Source organism: Lissotriton vulgaris, chromosome 7 (genome assembly GCF_964263255.1).
Source record: "Lissotriton vulgaris chromosome 7, aLisVul1.2, whole genome shotgun sequence".
Lineage (NCBI taxonomy): Eukaryota > Metazoa > Chordata > Amphibia > Caudata > Salamandridae > Lissotriton > Lissotriton vulgaris.
Genome location: NC_141695.1, coordinates 1521702044 through 1521721921, shown reverse-complemented (window position 1 = coordinate 1521721921; position 19878 = coordinate 1521702044). Strand labels below are relative to the sequence as shown.

Here is a 19878-nt window from a genome sequence, read left to right as displayed (position 1 = left end):
TGCAGAGCTGCAGCTGGCAGGACACTGCACATCATGACCGGGGTATGTAGATCCCTGTGTAGGCACAGATGTGTTAGTTGGTCGACACCACGAATGAAGTCCTGCTCGTTTGAGACCACAGACGGCCCAGATGCCAGGCTGTTGGTGAAACGCGTGAGGTAGATGTAGTGGGACTTCATATTTCCCTGGAGGACCGGGTTGAATTCATGGATGTGCTGCAGGAAGGTGATCAGCGACTCACCATGCTCTCAACCAAGTAGTCTTTGCAGGGAGTAAAGTAAAGTGAGGTGAGCTGTATTGTGCATGGGGGACCCCTCAGAGTGTACGCTAAGCCTCCTGTGGCTGCCTGACTGCTGGTCCCATTTTGGGGTCAGGCGTCAATCCCAGGGTTTAGCGATAGCACTGCTAAATTGCGAGAGCACAAACTGAATTACAATCACCCAGCGTGGCCTGGGCGACCAGGCAGCCCAAATTATTATTACTGCCCTCCCCTGCCTCCTAGTTGATCGCAGATGAAGCCCTCCTGGGCCAAACCTCTCCCCAGTAAGCGTGCTTACGGCAGGGATGTTGTCTGCCGCAGCAGTATGGGCTAATGCTAGAGAAGCGAGGCGGAGGAGCTGGGATTGTTTTATTTTGCTGCCGCTGACAGTCTTTTCCAAGGCAGCTCGGCACCGCTACCTCCCTTCTGTTATGCCAGGAGCCCGGGGCGGCCACGCTCGGAGTTCACCTTACCGTCCTTTAATGTCCTGCTGACTTCACCTCGGCGCCATTTCCTGGACAGGCAGCCAGTCGCTTTTAATCGAGCGCACTCGGCGCGGCCACAGGACACACCACCGAACTTGAGGTATGTCTCCGGGCAGCTCTGCACCACTTCTCATAGCTGCGCCAAGAGTCTGGGGCTCCTGTTCGCGCTATGTAAATTCACATCTGAAAGAAACAGGTTAGTATCAGATTCCTTACCTTAGAATAACCCCAGGCGTCAGACTGGACCCGGAAGCTTTTGCGTAGCAGTACCCTTGCGCGTCGGTAGGCGACGTCTGCGGCTCCGCGTACGTCGTTGGTGCCGTGATGACGTCGTCGGAGTACTTAGATGCCGCCCTCGCGCGCTGACGTCATTTCTTCTTTTTCTGCGCCAGCCAGCGCAGATCCGGAAAAAGTTGTACCTGTAGTCAATTTTTGACAAACGTTTTCGATCCTTTTTGATCATCTTTCTAATTCGCTCGACTCCGACGGTGCCGGTAGGGATGCCCGGGTTCAAACCCTGCGCCGACTGCAACCGACTGATGTCGGTTACCAAACCCCCATCGCCGGTGCCTTTACTGTCTGGACCCCGACCACGACGACAAGTCCTGCTCCGACTGCCGGGCCCTGACGTCCAAACCTAGACAGGAGCGGTCCCGCAAGAGACTCGAGCTCCAGCAGTCGGCCCCGCACCGCTCGAGGTCCCGGTCCGCGAGGAGGTCGAGGGACCGGTCGCGGGGTCGGAGTCATCATAGCTCCGGGAGTTGTCCTCGGGCTCGAAGTCCTCAGGTAAGAGGCACAAGAAGTCGAAGAGGCGTCATCGCTCTTCTGACTCCACCCGACGCTCGCGCTACGCGGCCGGGGGTTCGGGCGACACCACCACCAGCGCCCCACGGGTGTTCACGAAAGTAATGGCGGTGGTTGCAGCTCATCTGCGCAGGTTAGGGGTTTCAGTCTTCCCCTACCTCGACGACTGGTTGTCGAAGGCGGGCTCGCCCCAGACAGTCGTCAGCCCCCTCCAGACTACAGCCGACCTCCTGCACCTGCTGGGGTTCTCCATCAATGTGCCGAAGTCACACCTGTGTCCCTCTCAGAAGCTCCTCTTCATCAGAGCGGTTCTAGACTCAGCGCAGTTTCGGGTTTATCCTCCCGAGTCTCTGTCAGGTTGACGCTGCGGCTTCTGGGGCTGATAGCCTCCTGCATCCTTCTGGTGCATCACGCCAGGTGGCGGATGCGGGCTCTGCAGTGGGTCTGAAGTTTCAGTGGGCCCAGGATCAGGGCAACTTGTCCGACCATGTCTGTATCTCGGAGGGCACTGCAAGACAGTTGCAGTGGTGGCTCACGGACCGCGATTGAGTCAGCGGTAGATCCCTCTCCCTACCCCAACCGGAGCACGCAATTGTGATGGACGCATCCCTCCAGGGCTGGGGAGGCCACATGGGAGAGGCGGACATCAGAGGCCTCTGGTCTCCGGCGGAGTCCTGGCTCCACATCAACCTTCTGGAGCTGCGGCTTGCACTGAAGGCATTCCTCCCCTCTGTCAGGGGGAGTGTAGTGCAGGTGTTCACGGACAACACCACCGCCATGTGGTACTGCAAAAAACAGGGCCGGGTGGGGTTGTGGACCCTAAGCCAGGAGGCTCTGCGCCTCTGGCAGTGGCTGGAACATCAGGGCGTGACCCTGGTGGCTCAACACCTGGCAGGTTCCCTGAACGCCAGGGCAGACGAACTCCGCCGTCGGTGCATGATGGATCACGAATGGCATCTGAACTCGGACGTGGCGCAAGGCCTTTTTCAGCAGTGGGGAGAGCCTTGGTTAGACCTATTCACCACGCGCAATGTCATCAGTTCTGCACGTTGGAATTTCCAAGGCGGGACTCACTCGGAGATGCTTTTCGTCACGAGTGGAGCTGCGTTCTCTTGTACGCCTTTCCGCCTACACCACTTCTGCACAGAGTGCTGAAGAAGATCAGGCGCGACCGGGCCCAGGTCATCCTTGTGGCTCCGGACTGGGCACGAAGATACTGGTATCCCGAGCTACTCAGCATGTCTGTCGATCCCCCGATTCGTCTGCCTCTACAGGAGAACATTCTGTCGCAGCAGCAGGGGACAGTCCTCCACCCGAACATGTCCAGTCTCCACCTCCATGCTTGGAGATTGAGCTGCGACAGGTAAGGCCATTTGACTTGCCTCCTGAAGTTTGTAATGTGAGTCTGGCAGCGAGGCGTCCCTCCACAAAGTTGGTATACGCCTGCAGGTGGAACAGATTTGTGGCATGGTGCACAGCAAAGGCCTGGATCCACTCTCTGCCCCCCTTTCAGAGGTTCTCCTCTACCTTCTTTCTCTTGCCCAGCAGGGCTCTGCTCTGGGCACTTACAAGGGCTACCTTTCTGCCCTTTCCGCCTTCTTAGGGCTACCTGATCAGCCTTCTTTGTTCAAGTCCCCGGGCGCCTTCCTCCAAGTTTCCTTTCCTTTCTGTCCATCCGGACAAGGTTGTGTTGCCGACAAGACCCTCTTTCCTGCCCAATGTAGTCACAGCCTTCCACATAGGGCAGTCCATCCCTTTGCCCACCTTCTTTCTGCCTCCACATCCCTCTAAAGAGGAAGAGCGGCTCCACCGTCTGGACCCAAAAACGTGCGCTCTCATTCTATCTGGATCGCACATGCCAGTTCCGGGTGGATGACCCACTCTTCGTTGGTTACGTGGGCGCTAAGAAGTGACGGGCGATGCACAAACAGACCATCTCTCGGTGGGTCGTGTTCTGTATCAAGGCATGCTACTCTTTGGCTAAGAAGGAGCCTCCTGTTGGGCTGAGGGCCCACTCCACTCGGCCACGGCGGCTACTAATGCCTTGGGAATCCCCTTGCAGGACATCTGTCAGGTAGCTACGTGGGCCTCGCTGCACACTGTGAGAAGTTGGCCTGGTATATGATGTTCACTATTCTAGTGAGCACCTTGCACCAGTCCAAACAACCCTTATGGTGATGGTTGTAAAGTCAACCTTATAGACCAGCTATCCTAGTGGTAGCATGGACAAAGCAGTCTTAGGCTAAACTCAAGAGGGCATGTGAAGCCAGCAGTTTTACCATATGTAACCCCTTTAAATACCATTTGAAAGGGCACCACACAGGATATATATAAAATATATATGTATTTATTTCTAGACAATCCCTCTGAACTCTTTATGAGGTCAGAGGCACAAGCACATAACAAGATAATTAAAATACAATAAGTTGCACAAAATACAGTAGGGCCCTAGGGGCACGCTAAACCATATACTAAAATAGTGGTATAAGTACCACTGCTCGAAAAAGGAATAGGCCTAGGGAATCGCTGGAGGTACTCTGTACTATCAAGGGATACGAAGCAGGAGGCCCACGGGAGGCGTGTGCAGAGTCTTTATTCACACGCAAGTTACCATAGAAAATGAATGGGAACGAAAGAGTTAGAAACTAGTTCTTTTAAGGCACTTCTGACTGGACTCGATGAAAGTTACTTGAAACCTAGACAGTTGGATAGTCAATACCCACGGGAGCACCGAAGTACTCACGTTACCTCACCCACAGGAAGCAGGAGCATAGGTGTCAAAGTGTGTCGGGTTTCGCCGCTGAATCCTATGGAGCCGTGAAGAAAGATGCTGCAGGCGACCAGGAGAGAAGTGTCCGGGTGGATCCAAGGGCGGATCGAGGATGAAGAGTACCTGAAAGCAGAGGGGACAGAGTCCGTGTCATTAGCCAGTGACCAGGAAGGAACTAGCGACGTTGCAAAGCAATCGGGTGATATCGTGAAGCTTGTCTCTGCAGCCACGGGGACCAGAAGGCGTCGACGACGACCAGGAGTCAGGCATGGACTGTCCCACGAAGGCTCTAGCTGACGGCAGTGTCGGCTTCTGGATTGGAGTCAACAAGCCTTGGCAACCCACGCAGGAATTGAAGTTGGCTTCTTAATCAGACCAGCGAGGTCTGATGGGCTGCTTCTTTTCAGGGAAGTAGGGGCCAGTCTGGAGCAACCAGACCAGCTGGGTAAATTCAAAGGTTCGTCGCCAAGATGGCCACTAACCAACGGGCAAGTGACCGGGCAGATGTGTTGAGCAGGAAAATGCAGAAGGGCCCCACGTAGAACTCGTGGAGTGTGCAGGGCTGATCTTCGGTGCAGATGATGCTCGGGGCTGGGGCTTCTCAATCCCCAAAGCACAGCTTCGAGGATGCCTCAAAAGCTTCACAGTAAGCAAGTCGATGACTTTTCAAGATTGCCGGTCCCACGTCTCGCGTCGCCTCCACGGGTCTCAGCTTTGCTGGGGCTGTGGATCGGGCTGAAGGAAGTCGAAGTCCGGTTCTTGTCAGGCTCTGTGCTCGGGCTCCGGCGGGAGCATCGACAAAGCAAGCTGTTGATCGCTGGATTGTGCCTGCTTGTGCAGGGTGGTCACTCCTTGACCACAAGGGAGATTCTTCAGTCGTCTTCTTTCAAAGTAGATCGTCGAAGGTCCAGAGTTTAGTTTCAGAGTTTGTCAGGATAAATCTAAAGTCTTAGGACTCCGCTCCTACCTTTATACCAAATCTAGGGGCTGGATTACCTGCTAGGTCCCTCCTATGGGTGGGACCAGGGAAGGGGGTGGTTACACCCCTTTCCCTTGGTCCAGTTTCGCGCCAGAGCTGGGCCTGGGGTGCCCCAGCACCGGTTTGAACTGGACTATGCATGGGACACCTTGTGTGCCCCAGGCAGTGTCTCATTTCTTTCCGCCCTCCCTGCCCTAATACGCAAGAGCCTGTCTGGGGTGGTGCTAGCACCTCCCAAGACAGGAAACCTATCGTCCAAGCCTCCCTCGCTGGAAGGACTCCCAGCAGCAGGAGGTCAGACTGTGTCTATGGCAGTAGCATCCATTTTGTAATGCCTAGGCTCTGGTTAACCTTAACCGGGATTAGTAGGAACAACATGTCTTCTCCCTCTAGAAGGGTGGAATGCTACCCCCGTCGCCAGAACTGGCGAGGGGATAGTATTCCAAAACGTATGACACCTTACTCTACATGTTTTGATAAAGCAAAACCAGAGTTGGCATTTAACCGCGAGGTTCATAATGCACTTAAGAGTATATGGTATGGAAATATCCCAGCTATAAGGACATGGTTCCGACAGCTGGAGACAGGCTCAGCTCATGCTAGAGCACCATCTCACATAAAACCAAGCACTCTGCCTCCAGGATTGTTAAGGCCTGCCATAGGAGTGACTTATAGATATTTATGTGTCTAGATATAAGGTTAGATATAGGAATACTATATCTAAGCAAGGGGTGATTACACGACCTTGCCCCAGCTGAGTGATCAGCCAGTTGTGTCAATGTGAGTGGCCAGCCAGTGGTGGCATAATACATGCTGCAGCCCCTGGTAGGCCTTGGATGCACCTATGCCCTGAGTACCTATAGCACACTGTACAGGGGCTCATAAGATGACCCAGTATCCAATTGGTAATGCACCTAAAGTACATTATAGTGAATTTAGAGAGAGAGCAGCTGGGCTGTGGGACTGATTAGACGCCTGGGGATATTCTAAGGTAAGGAATCTAATACTAACTACTGTTTCTTACAGATATATCGTTACCGAAGGTAAGTAACTTGTGTAATATTACTACTCCAAACAAATAGTCCAAAAGAAGAAAAAACTCCACATCACCTGCTTTCCGTCTTTGCAAAGAATGAATTCTAAACAAAAAAAAACAAAGCAAATTAAGAGTGCCGCTTTAGCGACCTTACCAAACGAAAGTCTTGATCTCTGGTCGACCTAATGATCACGGCAAAAAGTATGCCAAAGAAAGCCCCAGTCGAGACTGGCCGCCACCTGAATGGTCAAATCGGGAAAACCGGAAAAGTCACATCGGCCTGCAAAGACTAGGGTCTCCTCATGCAGTGTGCATCCTTCGTCGAAACCACTCATTCAGATGGCCGCGTCTCCGATGGGGCCCCAACTGTAGAGATGTACCTTTTTAGGGGTACACTGGTGCAGGGTCACCCTCTCGCCCACGGGTTCCACAGACTAACATAAAGAGATTTGTTGTATAATAAAGAGATTGGCACTGGAGTTGAAAGAAAATAACAAGTTTACTAATCACTCATTAGTGGGACCACGTCCACACAACACTCGCAAGTACTGCAGGAGGTAGTACACTGAATTCACAAACCATCGTCCCTGTTATATAATTTTGTTGCAATGTAAGCATGTGAACAGAAATGGAAAGAACACGTTCAGAAATAGCTATCAGCAAACAAGGGCAGATGAATGACTATGTGGTCAGAAAACTGGGAGGGGGAGCAGGAATGCTTATGGCAGCAGTAAATGGTCAACAGTTAACATCTGAGACCAGGTGTACTGGCAGCTACAATCCCCCAGCACGTAGATTGCTTACCTATGTCAGAAGGTCAACTAAAATAGATAACACAAGCAGAGTGAAAAGACGAGCAGCAGAGGACAGAAAAATTATAAAGGTAACGAAATGGGCACCACAGCAAAAATTGCTGTAGCTTATGGGAACTAAAATATTACACATTTCCACACCATATTTGACCATTCATGCTGGAAGGATGGTCCTCAGGACCAGGGTTGCTTTTCTGCCTAAAGTGGTTACTCCCTTCCATCTAGGGCAGTCTATTACTCTTCCTGTGTTCTATCCTCCCCCTCACCCATCCAAGGAGTAGGAGAGACTGCATCATCTGGATCCTAAAAGAGCAGGTTTGAGGCATGTGGGCTGCTGAATTCATATCTGTGCATAGATCGCCGCCTAGAGTTGGGTCCGGATGATTGCACATTGTTGTCCTGGAAGAGTCTTCGAAGTATCACGAGATAGGTGCCTCCTCCCCTGGACTACAGTGCGCATGGGCATCCTCTCCATCCTCAGATTGTTTTTTTCCGCCATTGGGTTCGGATGTACTTTCTTGACTCAACTTCGGAATCGATATAAAACACTTTTTCTAGGCCAAAAGGCATTCGGGGCGTTGGTATTGTCTTTCGTTCGGTGCCACGTACTTGATCCAGTTCTTCGAACAGGACGTCGAAGGCCGTTGCCTTTTTTCGACACCAGAGGCCCCATCGACGATGGAACGGAGCCCTTTCAAAAGATGCCCCGTTTGCAACTCCAAATACCCTCACATTGATGTGCACCCAGTGTGCAATAAATGCCTATCCCCAGACCACGACGAGGCCAGCTGCATGGCCTGTTCTAGGTTCAGGTCAAAGAAGACACTTCGGCTTCGACGTGCCGCACGACAGTCGGTGCAGAAGACGGCTCCCGACCCGGAGAACATCTTCGAGGCTGATGACGACGAGGGCGTTGATGAAGAGGATCCTGAAAAACAGTCGGATCCTGCGTCGGAGCACGACTCTATCTATGATGAGGACAAAGAAGAAGACTACGTCCATGAGGAACACGTTGTCGAGGTAGGAGACGACGCAGAGGCCATCGGAGCCGTCGATGACGACTCGAGCGATGAGCAAGGCCCAACCGCGGTCGCGGGGCCCAATACTGACACTGTACTTTCTAAGGCTCAGGTCGAGGCATCGCCAAAAGACCTTAGCCAAGATCTTAATCCACATTCTATAGCCTCGCGTCAAGGCCCGGCTAAGAATATTTCTAAGGGGCCATCGGTCGATCAACCACAATCAGCGGTGAAATCGCAACCGAAACCGACAGATGCTAAATCGAAACCGAAACTGATGAAAACAGTCCTCGGATCGACGGCTTCGGAGTCATCGGCTCCAATCAAAACCAAAAGTGTCATCGATACTTCAGGGTCACAAGGGGGCGTCTGCCCAAAGATCGGGGCGCCGAAGCCTCTATCTACGGTCAAGCACGTCGCGCTGACGCTGTCGACGTCCAAAGATGGCGACACTGGCAAAGGACTCAAGGCTAAGAAGACTCTCGATCCGAAGCTTCCAGCCTCCAAGCCAATAGTGGGCAAAGCCTTCGAGTCGAAGAGCAAAATCGACCCGAAAGAGCATGTCACGTCGAAGCAGAAGACCGTGCCTGCTGCGAACCGGGAGCTCGAGTCGACGCAAGGCCGTAAGCAAACTAGTGATCAGACGAAGTCGGTCGGATCAAAGGCAGCGCCACCCTCGAAAAAGGTTGGTACGTCTCCAATGCTTACGCCACCGATCAAGTACGGACTGCCCCCGACCGCTCGGCCCAAGGCGTTCGAGCCACAAAAAAGCATCGACACAGCCAAAAAGGTGTCTGTAGTATCAAGAAATCAGCCAATTGAGGAGGACGTGGTGTTCCAAGCGCCCTCCTATGACAATCAGTCAAAACTATTCATCGACTCAGATTCGGGAAGACTCACTATTTACAAAAGAAAGATCATTCCAGAAAATCCTTTGGAGTCATACAAGATCCCACTCAAAAAGAAAAAGGACTCTGCCACCTCACCTGTTCTTTTTGAACCTGTGGAGTCCTATGGACAACAATATGCCTATTCTCCCACACGTACCAATGAGGATGTGGGGGAGGGTTACAATGAGGAGGAATTTAATTATCCTATTGACACAGATCAAGAAGAACCTCAACCCTGGACTGACCCTGTTGACCCTGGTGAGCCACACACCACGCCTGACACTCAGTCCTATACCGTCAAAACCTCGCCTACTGAAGATACTGCTGCGTTTAACGCATTGATTGAAAGGGCAGCCAATAACCATGACGTGGAAATGCACGCTGACCCAGTGGAGGAAGACTTTTTGTTTGATACTTTCTCGACTTCAGAAAGATCAGTAAAGACATTGCCTATGCTAAAGGGTGTCCTTAAACGCGCTGGTGACATTTTCAAGGAGACCACAAGGGCAAGGGTTGTGAACCCAAGGATTGAAAGGAAATACCGGCCTGCTCCTATAGACCCTACTTATATCAAAGGCCAGCTCCCATTGGACTCCTTAGTAGTGGCTAATGCTCGTAAAAGAGCGAACTCTCAAACAAGTGGTGATGCTCCTCCTCCGGACAAAGAATCCAAAATTTTAGAAACTTCTGGCAAACGTGTAGCGGCTCATGCGGCAAATATTTGGAGAATCCCCAATACACAGGCCCTATTGGCCAGATATGATAGGGCTCATTATGACACGTTAGAGCAGCTACTACAAAACCTGCCTGATGTTTATAAGGAGGGAGCAGAAATGCTGATACAGGAGGGGAAGCTGATTTCGAATGCGTCCATTAAGTGTGCACTAGATGCGGCTGACAAAGCAGCTAGGGCCATCAACACGAGTGTGATGCTTAGAAGGCATGCCTGGCTACGCATCTCTGGTTTTAAGCCAGAGATCCAAACAACTTTACTTAATCAGCCAGTTAACCCTGACTTTCTATTTGGTCCTGATGTAGACACGACCCTAGAAAAAATTAAGAAAGACACTGAGATCCATGGGAGCTCTGCAGTCACAACAGTTCAGGCGCTGTTCCTTTCGTCACTCCAGTAACAGGGGAGCCTCTAGAGGTCAAGCATCACAGCAAGCTCAATACAACAAGGGGAGCACATACACCACCTATAACAAAACCAATATGGGTGGATATCGTGGGAACAGCACCAAAGGCAGAGGATGAGGAAATAATAATGCCAGATCCTCCGCCACCAATAAACAGTGACTTCTTGTCACTGCCCCCAGACCATGTAACACCGGTCGGGGGAAGACTTCAGCAGTTCCTGCCAGTCTGGGAAGGCATTACCACAGACAGGTGGGTGAGACAACGTATCCAATACGGTTATTGTCTAGAACTAACCTCCACTCCACCCAACATACCCCCAAGGCACCGTCCTATGTCCGCAGAGCACATGCACGTATTGCAGCAAGAAGTCATCTGCATGCTGCAAAAAGGGGCCATAGAACTCGTGCCTTTAGAACAACAGGGTACAGGGGTCTACTCACTGTACTTCTTAATCCCAAAGAAGGACAGGTCTCTCCGGCCCATTCTAGACCTCAGACCCCTGAACCAGTACATCTTGTCAGAACATTTTCACATGCTAACCTTGCAGCAAGTTCTACCATTGCTCAGTCAGGGGGACTTCCTAGCAACCCTAGACCTAAAGGACGCATATTTCCACATTCCCATTCACCCAGGACACAGGAAATATCTCAGGTTCACAACAACCAGCATTACCATTTCAAGGTCCTGCCTTTCGGGTCACTACAGCCCCCAGAGTGTTTACCAAGTGCTTGGCGACAGTAGCTGCGCACCTTCGGAGACAACACATCCATGTCTATCCTTATCTGGACGACTGGCTTGTCCAAGCAAAGTCAGCCCAGCAATGTGCCAGCCACATGTCCCGCACGATTCACCTCCTACACAGTCTAGGATTTTCACTAAATTACCCAAAATCTCATCTGTTATGTTATGTTATGTTAAAAAGTTTTGTAGAGCGCAGCTAACACCTTAAGGTTTCTTGGCGCTGGTGCTGAGGGCAGTGAAAGAGACGTGAGGGGGAGAACTAATTGTAGGCCTCAATGAAGAGGAAAGTCTTGAGAAGGGATCTGAACCTGGTGTGTGGGGAGGGCAACCTAAGGGGAAGGGTGTTCCAAAAAGAGGGAGCTAAAAATGAAAACCTGAGGCCGCCATGCTTCTTCCTCTTATATCTTGGAACTGATAGCCGGGCCATCTGAGATGACCAGAGATTGCGAAGAGGAACATACGGGTGGAGAAGGGAAGAAATGAAAAGGGGACCGTGACCTACAAGGGATTTTGAAATGATGCAGCCTAGCTTGAACTTACAGCGAGCAGAGACCGGAAGCCAATGGAGACTTTTTAAGAGAGGGCGGACATGTTGATCTCTAGGTTGGCGGTAAATCAGGCGAGCGGCCTGATTTTGGATCAACTGGAGTCTTTTGATTTGATAGTCAGGGATGCCTACATACAGTGCATTTGCGTAGTCGAGTCTGGAAATGACTAACGCAAGCAAAGCCAAGGTAAGGGCCTCGGTAGTGAGTAGGCGAGAGATTTTGCGGATTTTCCTGAGCTGGAAGTGGCTAGAGGACACTACTGCGCTGATCTGGGGCATCATAGAAAGATCGCTACTAATGACGACTCCCAGACTTTTGGCTGAGTTGACTGGGCAAGGGGAGCTGCCCAGACTTGCCGGCCAAAAGGATGGTTGCCAAGGGTTGGAGGGTCCCCCGACAAGAACCAGCTCGGTCTTGTCGGGGTTGAGCTTCAGATGGTTTGAGCTCATCCAATTACTAATAAAACAAAGCGTGGTTTGAAAAGTGGAGATTGATTCATCCGAGGAATCAATAGTGAAGACCAATTGAATGTCGTCCGCGTAATTGAACGCGGTGACACTCAACCCACGAAGGGAGCGGATTAGAGGAACCAGATATAAATTATAAAGAAGAGGGGACAAAGAGGAACCCTGCGGGACGCCGCAGGTCAGCCTGACCTGAGTGGCGGAGAACTGGGACAGTCTGACTGCTTGCTGGCGTTTGGTCAGAAAAGACTGAACCCAGTCCAGGGCGGTACCCTGGATGCCGGCCTCTCTGACACGGTCGACCAAAATGCCATGGTCGAGCGTGTCAAAGGCGGCCAACAAATCCAGGAGAACCAGGGCCTGACAGATGTTAGCGTCGGCCCCTCTGCGCAATTCCTCCATCACAGAGAGAATAACCGCTTCTGTGGAATGCGCAGGTCTGAACCCGGCCTGCTGGGGGTCCAAAAAGCACGATTCCTCAACAAAAGAGCTGAGAGTTTGGGTTACATGTGACTCCAAGACTTTACTGAGGAAAGAGGGAGAAGGGATATAGGGCGAAAGTTGCTCATGATGGAGGGATCTGCCGAGGGTTTCTTCAAGATGGCAACCACCTCAGCCTGCTTAAAGGAGCAAGGAACCTCCCCCGTGGCAAGAGAGTTGTTCAAAAGGGCCAGGAGGGGTTCAGGGCAGGCAGTAAAAGCTTCCCGAAGGGCCGAGGGGGGGGCAACAGTCGCTTCAACCCGCACATGTACAACAGTACCTAGGAGCGACAATAAACACTCTGACAGCAACAGCGCAGCCAAGCTCTGCCAGAGTCAACAGCATGCAATTGCTGATTCAGAAATTCAGGCCCCAACTCTCACTCCCAGCGCAAGTATTTATGCAGCTGATAGGTATGATGGCCTCCTGCATCTTCATAGTCCCTCACGCGAGATTCCACATGTGTCCGCTTCAGGAGTGCTTGGCACGACAGTGGAACCAGGCTCAGGGACATCTCAAAGACCTAGTGTTGGTGACCGGTCGTGCATACAACTCTCTGCATTGGTGGAACACACAAAACCGTTGCAGGGGACGACCGTTCCAGGAGCCTGTACCACAGATAGTGCTGACAACGGACGCATCTCTCCAAGGCTGGGGAGAGCATGTCCTCAATTATACAGTGCAGGGTCTATGGACGACGCAGCAGCAAAGGATGCACATCAACCTGTTGGAGCTGATGGCAATCTTCATGGCGATGAAGGCGTTCAAATTGCATTTGTGCAACAAAGTCGTGCCGATCCGGACGGACAACATGACTGTTATGTATTACATCCAGAAGCAGGGAGGCACACACTCTCCACAATTGTCACATCTAGCCCAGAGCATGTGGAAGTGGGCCATTCAAAGAAACATGTTCCTCATGGCGGAACATCTCCCAGGCAAGGACAACCAGATGGCGGACCTGCTCAGCTGGCACAGCCATCAGATGCACGAGTGGGAGATACATCCCTCAGTGCTCCAACCGTATTTCCAGCAGTGGGGTCATCCAGAGATAGACCTATTCGCCACAAAGGAAAACGCAAAATGCCAAACCTTCGCCGCCAGGTTCCCACACCCACAGTGTCAGGGCAATGCGATATGGATGAACTGGTCAGGCAGATTTGCGTACGCTTTTCCTCCAGCACCGCTCATACCGCTAGTGGCACGCAAACTGTGGCAGCACTCCATGTCGCTCATCTTAGTTGCTCCAACATGGGCAAGGCAGGCGTGGTACACCACGTTCCTAGAACTTTCAGTGGTGCCTCACCAACGACTGCGACTCACACCCAGTCTCCTCACTCAGAGCCGTGGAGACATTCAGCACCCAGATCCGCAACAATTGAGCCTTGCAATATGGCTCCTAAGGTCATAGAGTTTGGCTACCTAAACCTGCCCCCTGACTGTATGAACATCAACAAGGAGGCAAGAAGGCCTACAACCAGGGCGTGCTATGCGGCAAAATGGAAGCAATTTGTCATTTATTGTTCCAATAATGACATAAATCCGCTAGATGCATCAACGCAAAACATTATATGTTATTTGTTACATCTATACAGATGCAATCTGGCATATAGTTCCATCAGGATACATTTAGCTGCAATGGCAGCTTATCTTCAGAACAGACAGCACCTTTCCCTTTTCAGGGTGCCAGCCATTAAAGCATTTATGGAGGGACTCAAAAGAGTGATTCCTCCCAGACACCCACCTTCACCTGTCTGGAATCTGAACATAGTTCTCACCAGACTAATGGGACCACCTTTTGAACCTCTTCACTCTTGTGAAATATAGTTTCTGACATGGAAAGTGGCCTTTCTAGTAGCAATCACATCGCTAAGAAGAGTTAGTGAGCTTCAAGCCCTAACTATTCAAGAGCCTTTCATACAGGTTCAATCTAATAGGGTAGTGCTGCGTACCAACCCTAAATTTGGGGTGTCGCAGTTCCACATTAATCAAACCATAGAACTGCCCGTTTTCTTCCCAAATCCAGATTCAGTAGCAGACCGAGCACTGCACACACTGGATGTTAAAAGAGCTCTCCTGTATTACATAGACAGGACGAAAGATTTCAGGAAAACTAAGCAACTGTTTGTTGCCTTCTCTCCACAGCACAAAGGCAACCCCATTTCCAAATCAGGTATAGCCAGATGGATTGTTAAGTCCATACAGATCTGTTATCAGAAGGCTAAACGCACATTAACAGATCCCCCAAGAGCGCATTCCACACGCAAGTTAGGGGCATCCATGACTTTCCTCAGTAACATTCCTCTAGAAGATATATGTAGAGCAGCCACATGGACCATCATACATACATTTACCAAACACTACTGCGTAGATGTACACTCCAAACAGCAAGCTGCTGTAGGACAGGCTGTTCTCAGAACTCTTTTTCAGACTGCTGCAGCTGGCACGGGCAACCACCGCTAAGGAGGAAACTGCTATTTATTCTATGCACAGATATGAATTCAACAGCCCACATGCCTCGAACGGAATATGCTACTTACCAGTCAGTATGCATCTGTTCTTGGCATGTAGGGCTGCTGACATTCATATCGCCCGCCCTCCTCCCCGGTGCCTGTCGCAGCTGTAGCACTCAGAATCATTCTCAGGCATGGTCATCACTTACTGTACTATACTCCATCTCTGCCACAATGGCAAAAAACAATCAGAGGATGGAGAGGATGCCCATGCGCACTGTAGTCCAGAGGAGGAGCCACCTATCTCGTGATACTTCGAAGACTCTTCCAGGACAACAATGTGCAATCATCCGGACCCAGCACTAGGCGGCGATCTATGCACAGATATGAATGTCAGCAGCCCTACATGCCAAGAACAGATGCATACTGGTAAGTAGCATATTCCTTAGCTTTTATTCGGATAGAACTAAAGACCTGCGATTGGTCGATCAGCTCTTTGTGGGCTATGTTGGACACATGAAGAGCAAGCGCACTCTTTCCAGATGGATCATCTTGTGCATCTGCTACGCCCTGGCTGGTAAGGAACTGCCTGAAGGTATTAGAGCCCATTCCACCAGAGCCAAGTCATCCACCTCTGCTTTGGCCAGAGGTGTTCCTGTAGTGGACATTTGTAAGGCTGCGACTTGGGCCTCCCTCCACACTTTCGCAAAGCATTATTGCTTGGATTCCAAAATGAGGAAGAAGAGCCATTTTGCGCGCTCTGTCCTGCAGGACCTTTTGGTATAGAAGGGTGGACACCCTCCTCCGGGAGTGGGACTGCTGTGGGATTTTATTCAAAAGGTGAGGAATCTACAGGCAGATGTATCTATCAGAAGGACAAGTAACTTACCTTCGGTAACGCTTTTTCTGGTGGATACAGTATCTGCCTGTGGATTCCTCACTGACCCACCGTCCTCCCGATCTCCACCCTTGTATACCTTAAAAGTGCCGTTGTTTAACATGTTTGTTTTGCATTGTCTCTTCTATCTGCTTGTGTGGTTTATAGGAAATGCTTTTATTCTTTGGCTTTTCTTTTGATTTTACACTGTGTATTTGTATAAATATTGTGTACTGTGTATACTTTTAATCTGTTATCGGTCCACCTGTTCGCCTCAGAAGCAGGGAAAAAATAAGTGAAACTGACGTCATCACGCCAACGAGGCTCTCTTATGGCTCTGGTAATGTCATGCGGAGTCGCGAGCAGAGCCGTGGTATTGTGACCAACTCATCGGCGTGGAGAGCTAGGAAAAAGTTTCCAGGGGATATTTAAAAGGTGAGGACTCCTCAGGCAGATACTGTATCCACCAGAAAAAGTGTTACCAAAGTTAAGTAACTTTTAGAATGCATATTTCCACATTCCTGCCCTGCTCACAGATGTTACAGTGGGTTCATGGTGGGCCACAAGCATTTTGCTTGCCATACTTGTCTTCGGATTTACCAGCGCTCCATGGGTGGCAGGCTTCCTGGACGCCAGAGTGGACAAACTCAGCCAAAGATACCTAGCAAGGTCTCTTTCGGCAGTGGGAGAGCTGTGGTTAAATCTATTCTCACTGCCAAGAACGTGCAATATCAGCAGTTCTTCACCATGGAATTTCCAAGGCAGCTCTCTCTCAGAGTCTCTTTTAGTCTCGAGTACACCTTTCCACCCATACCACTTCTGCCCAGAGTTCACAAGAAGATCAGGAATGATCGGGCCCAAGTTGTCCTTGTGACGACGAACTGGGCATGGAGAGCCTGGAATCCCGAAGTGTTGAGCATGGCAATTGGTCCTCCGATCAGGCTGCCCCTTCTGTTGCAGCAGCAGAGAAGGGTCCTCCACCCAAATCTGTCCAATCTCTGCCTTCTTGTGTAAATATTGAGCGGCATTAGGTCACAGCTTTTGACCTTACTCTTGAAATCTGAAAGAGACAATTAGTTATGGATTCCTTACTTTAGAATTTCCCCCAGCATCAGACTAGATCCGGAAAAAAAAATCTTCAGCAGTATCCCTGCGCATCGATAGGTGACGTCGGTTGACTCAGTGTTCATCGTTGGTGTTGTGGTCACCAGAATGACGTCACGGTATCTACTTAGATGCCGCCTTGCATGCTGATATCAGTTCTTTCTTTTTCTGTGCCTGCCAGAGCAGATCCAGAGAGAGAGGTACCTCAAGTCACTTTTTGACTAAGTTTTTACAACTTTTTTTGACATCTTTTTTGAGTCGTTCGACCCCTGGTGCACGGAGAGATGGCACGTCGGACCGGCTTTAAGACTTGTGATTTCTGACGCAAATTGATGTCGGTCACGGACCTGCACCTCGGGTGCCTTTGGTGCTTGGAGCGCGACCAACCCCTATTCGTGCTCCGACTGCCGGGCCATGAACCCGAAGGTTTTGCGGGAGTGGTCCTGAAAGCTTCTCGAGGCCCAGCAGTCCACTCCACCTCCTTCGAGGTACCGGTCGAGAGGGAGGTCGCATGACCCGTCGCGGAGCCACCAGCACCCTTGTCATTGAAGTCTTTGGGTAAGTCGAAGCACAAGAAGAAGGTGAAGAAACAGCATACATTTTCGTGTTCTCCCTTGTCGGTCGATGCGGGAAGTGGAAGGTAGTCGTCCTGCTCCGCCCACGGAGCCTGATTGGTCGACTCCAGCATTCCCTCCCTTTCCGGGAGCCGGAGTGACCCCATCCCAGCATTGAAGCTTTTACGAAGCCTCGCATTCCATCTTTGGGCAGCCCAACTCTGCCGGCTCACCCTCTGGCCCCCCCGAACTGCTGGGTGCTCTAGGCCTTCGATGCCAGCGCCTTCGCCTTCAGTGCCACAGGGACCTAAGGGTCCAGGCTTGGATCCGGATCGGTGCTAGTCGACCTCGTGACACCTCCTCTGGTGCCAAATCCAGTGACGTCACATCCGCCCCTCCGACGCTGGTTGTCTCCCCAGCCTCCCCCTCAATGTGGACAGGGAACTGGACCGATTTCCGGACCGATGTCTACTGGAACTTTTGTACCATTGTTCTCCCCTGGTGTTCTCTATCGCCCTGAGTGGCTACCAGAGGAGGGTGAGGAGGACTGGGAGGGGCATGCTTTCTCCCACTACCGTGGCTACAGAGGAGGGTGCATCTTACGCAGTGGTGTTGCGTTGGGCAGCCGAGGCCTTAAACTTCGAGCTTCAGCTGGCAGCGGCCTCTTCGGAGCCCCTGCTGTCGTTCAATGAGGCCCTCACGGACATCCTTTTGGGTGCTTGGTCCTAGCCCATCACAGGGGCTCCTGTGGATAGGATGATTGCTTGATGCCACTGCCTGGCCGACCCCATTTTCCTCTCCCAACACCTCACCCCTAAGAGCTTGGTGGTGCAAGCCTCGACTTCCAAGAGCGCCTACCCTACTGCACCACCTGATGGAGAATCCAAAAAGCTGGACCACCTTTGGAAGAAGATGTTTTCTTCCTCCAGCTTAGGACTGCAGTCAGTGAACACTGCATGTCTCTTGGCTGTTACTCCCACTCAGTGTGGGACACGGTTGCGCAGGTGCTGCCACAGTGCCCGGAGGAAGCCCGGGCCGTGGTCTCCTGTGCAGTTGCTGAAGGGAGAGATGCAAAGTTTGCCATCTGTTGTGGGCTGGACACCTCAGACTGACTAGGCAGGACAATTTCCATGTCAGTAGCCCTTAGACGCTACACGTGGTTGAGGTCGACTGGCTTTTCGGGTGATGTCCAAGCTACACTTTTGGACATGCCCTTTGATGGCTGTTGCTTGTTTGGCGACAAGGCGGACAGCGAGCTTGAGTGCTTTAAGGACTCCAGGTCCTTGGGCCTCGCATCCACCTCCCACCCAGCACAGTCTGCCTTTCGCTCCTTTCGTGACTATGGAAGGGGTGCCCCACCACGTCCGGCCCAGAGCCACAGGCCTCTGCAAGCTGTCTTGTCTCTGTGTGGCCTGGGACGTGGGACCCACCGTCGTGGGTCTGGTGGCCAGTTTCGGTCACCATTGGCTTTGCATTGGTCCATGCGTGTGCTTTTAGCGCTGCACCCGAATCCCGCGGGCTACCCCCGTCCTAACTGCTATTAGTCCAGTGTAGTCCCAGCGATTCCCAAGGCCCTAGGCCTTACCACTGATCGAATAGTGATACTTATACCACTTTTTTGATATATGGTTTGAGTGGCCACCGGCCTCATCCATAAACGTGCAACTTTCATATGTTATATTGTGCTTTTGTTTAAACACTTGTGCTTCTTTACTCATAAAGAGTACAGGGGATTATTCTGAGAATAAATACATATATTTTTATAATATATAACTTGTGTGGTGTACTTTCATTTGATATTACAGGATTGCATATGGTGAAACAGCTGGCTTCACATGCCCTCTTGAGTTTAGCATGAAGGCTGCTTAGTCCATGCTACCACTAGTATAGCTTGTTTTTTTAAGGTTGACTTACAGCCACCACCATAAGGGATTGTTTGTACTGATACAAGGTGCCCACAGAATTGTGGACATCATACATCAGGCCAACTTCTCACACTAGCTAGCTATCAATCTAGCTATCTAGCTATTAATCTATCTATCTATCTATCTATCTATCTATCTATCTATCTATCTAGCTAGCTGTCTAGCTATCTATCTAGCTATCTAGCTATCTATCAATCTAGCTATCTATCTAGCTAGCTATCAATCTAGCTATCTATCAATCTAGCTATCTATCTATCTAGCTGTCTAGCTATCTAACTATCTATCTATCTATCTATCTATCTATCTATCTATCTATCTATCTATCTATCTAGCTATCTATCAATCTAGCTATCTATCAATCTAGCTATCTATCAATCTAGCTATCTACCTAGCTATCCAGCTATCTAGCTATCCAGCTATCTATCAATCTAGCTATCTATCCACCCATCCATCCATCCATCCATCCATCACGACAATTGCAGTGGTGGCTCACGAACCAGCATTGGGTCAGTGGCAGATCCCTTTCCCTTCCCCAACC

At 50.9% G+C, this 19878-nt stretch overlaps 2 protein-coding genes across 3 annotated transcripts in view; both read left to right on the top strand.

The window, feature by feature from the left end:
- RALGAPB (Ral GTPase activating protein non-catalytic subunit beta) overlaps positions 1-19878 on the top strand; it is a 1758088-nt gene that overhangs the window by 1684922 nt on the left and 53288 nt on the right. The gene's annotated exons all lie outside the window — the stretch shown is intronic.
- On the top strand, positions 7938-10187 carry LOC147705922 (uncharacterized). The gene has a single exon (XM_086928412.1). It carries the CDS (start codon positions 7938-7940, stop codon positions 10185-10187), a length of 2250 nt encoding a protein of 749 aa, XP_086784538.1.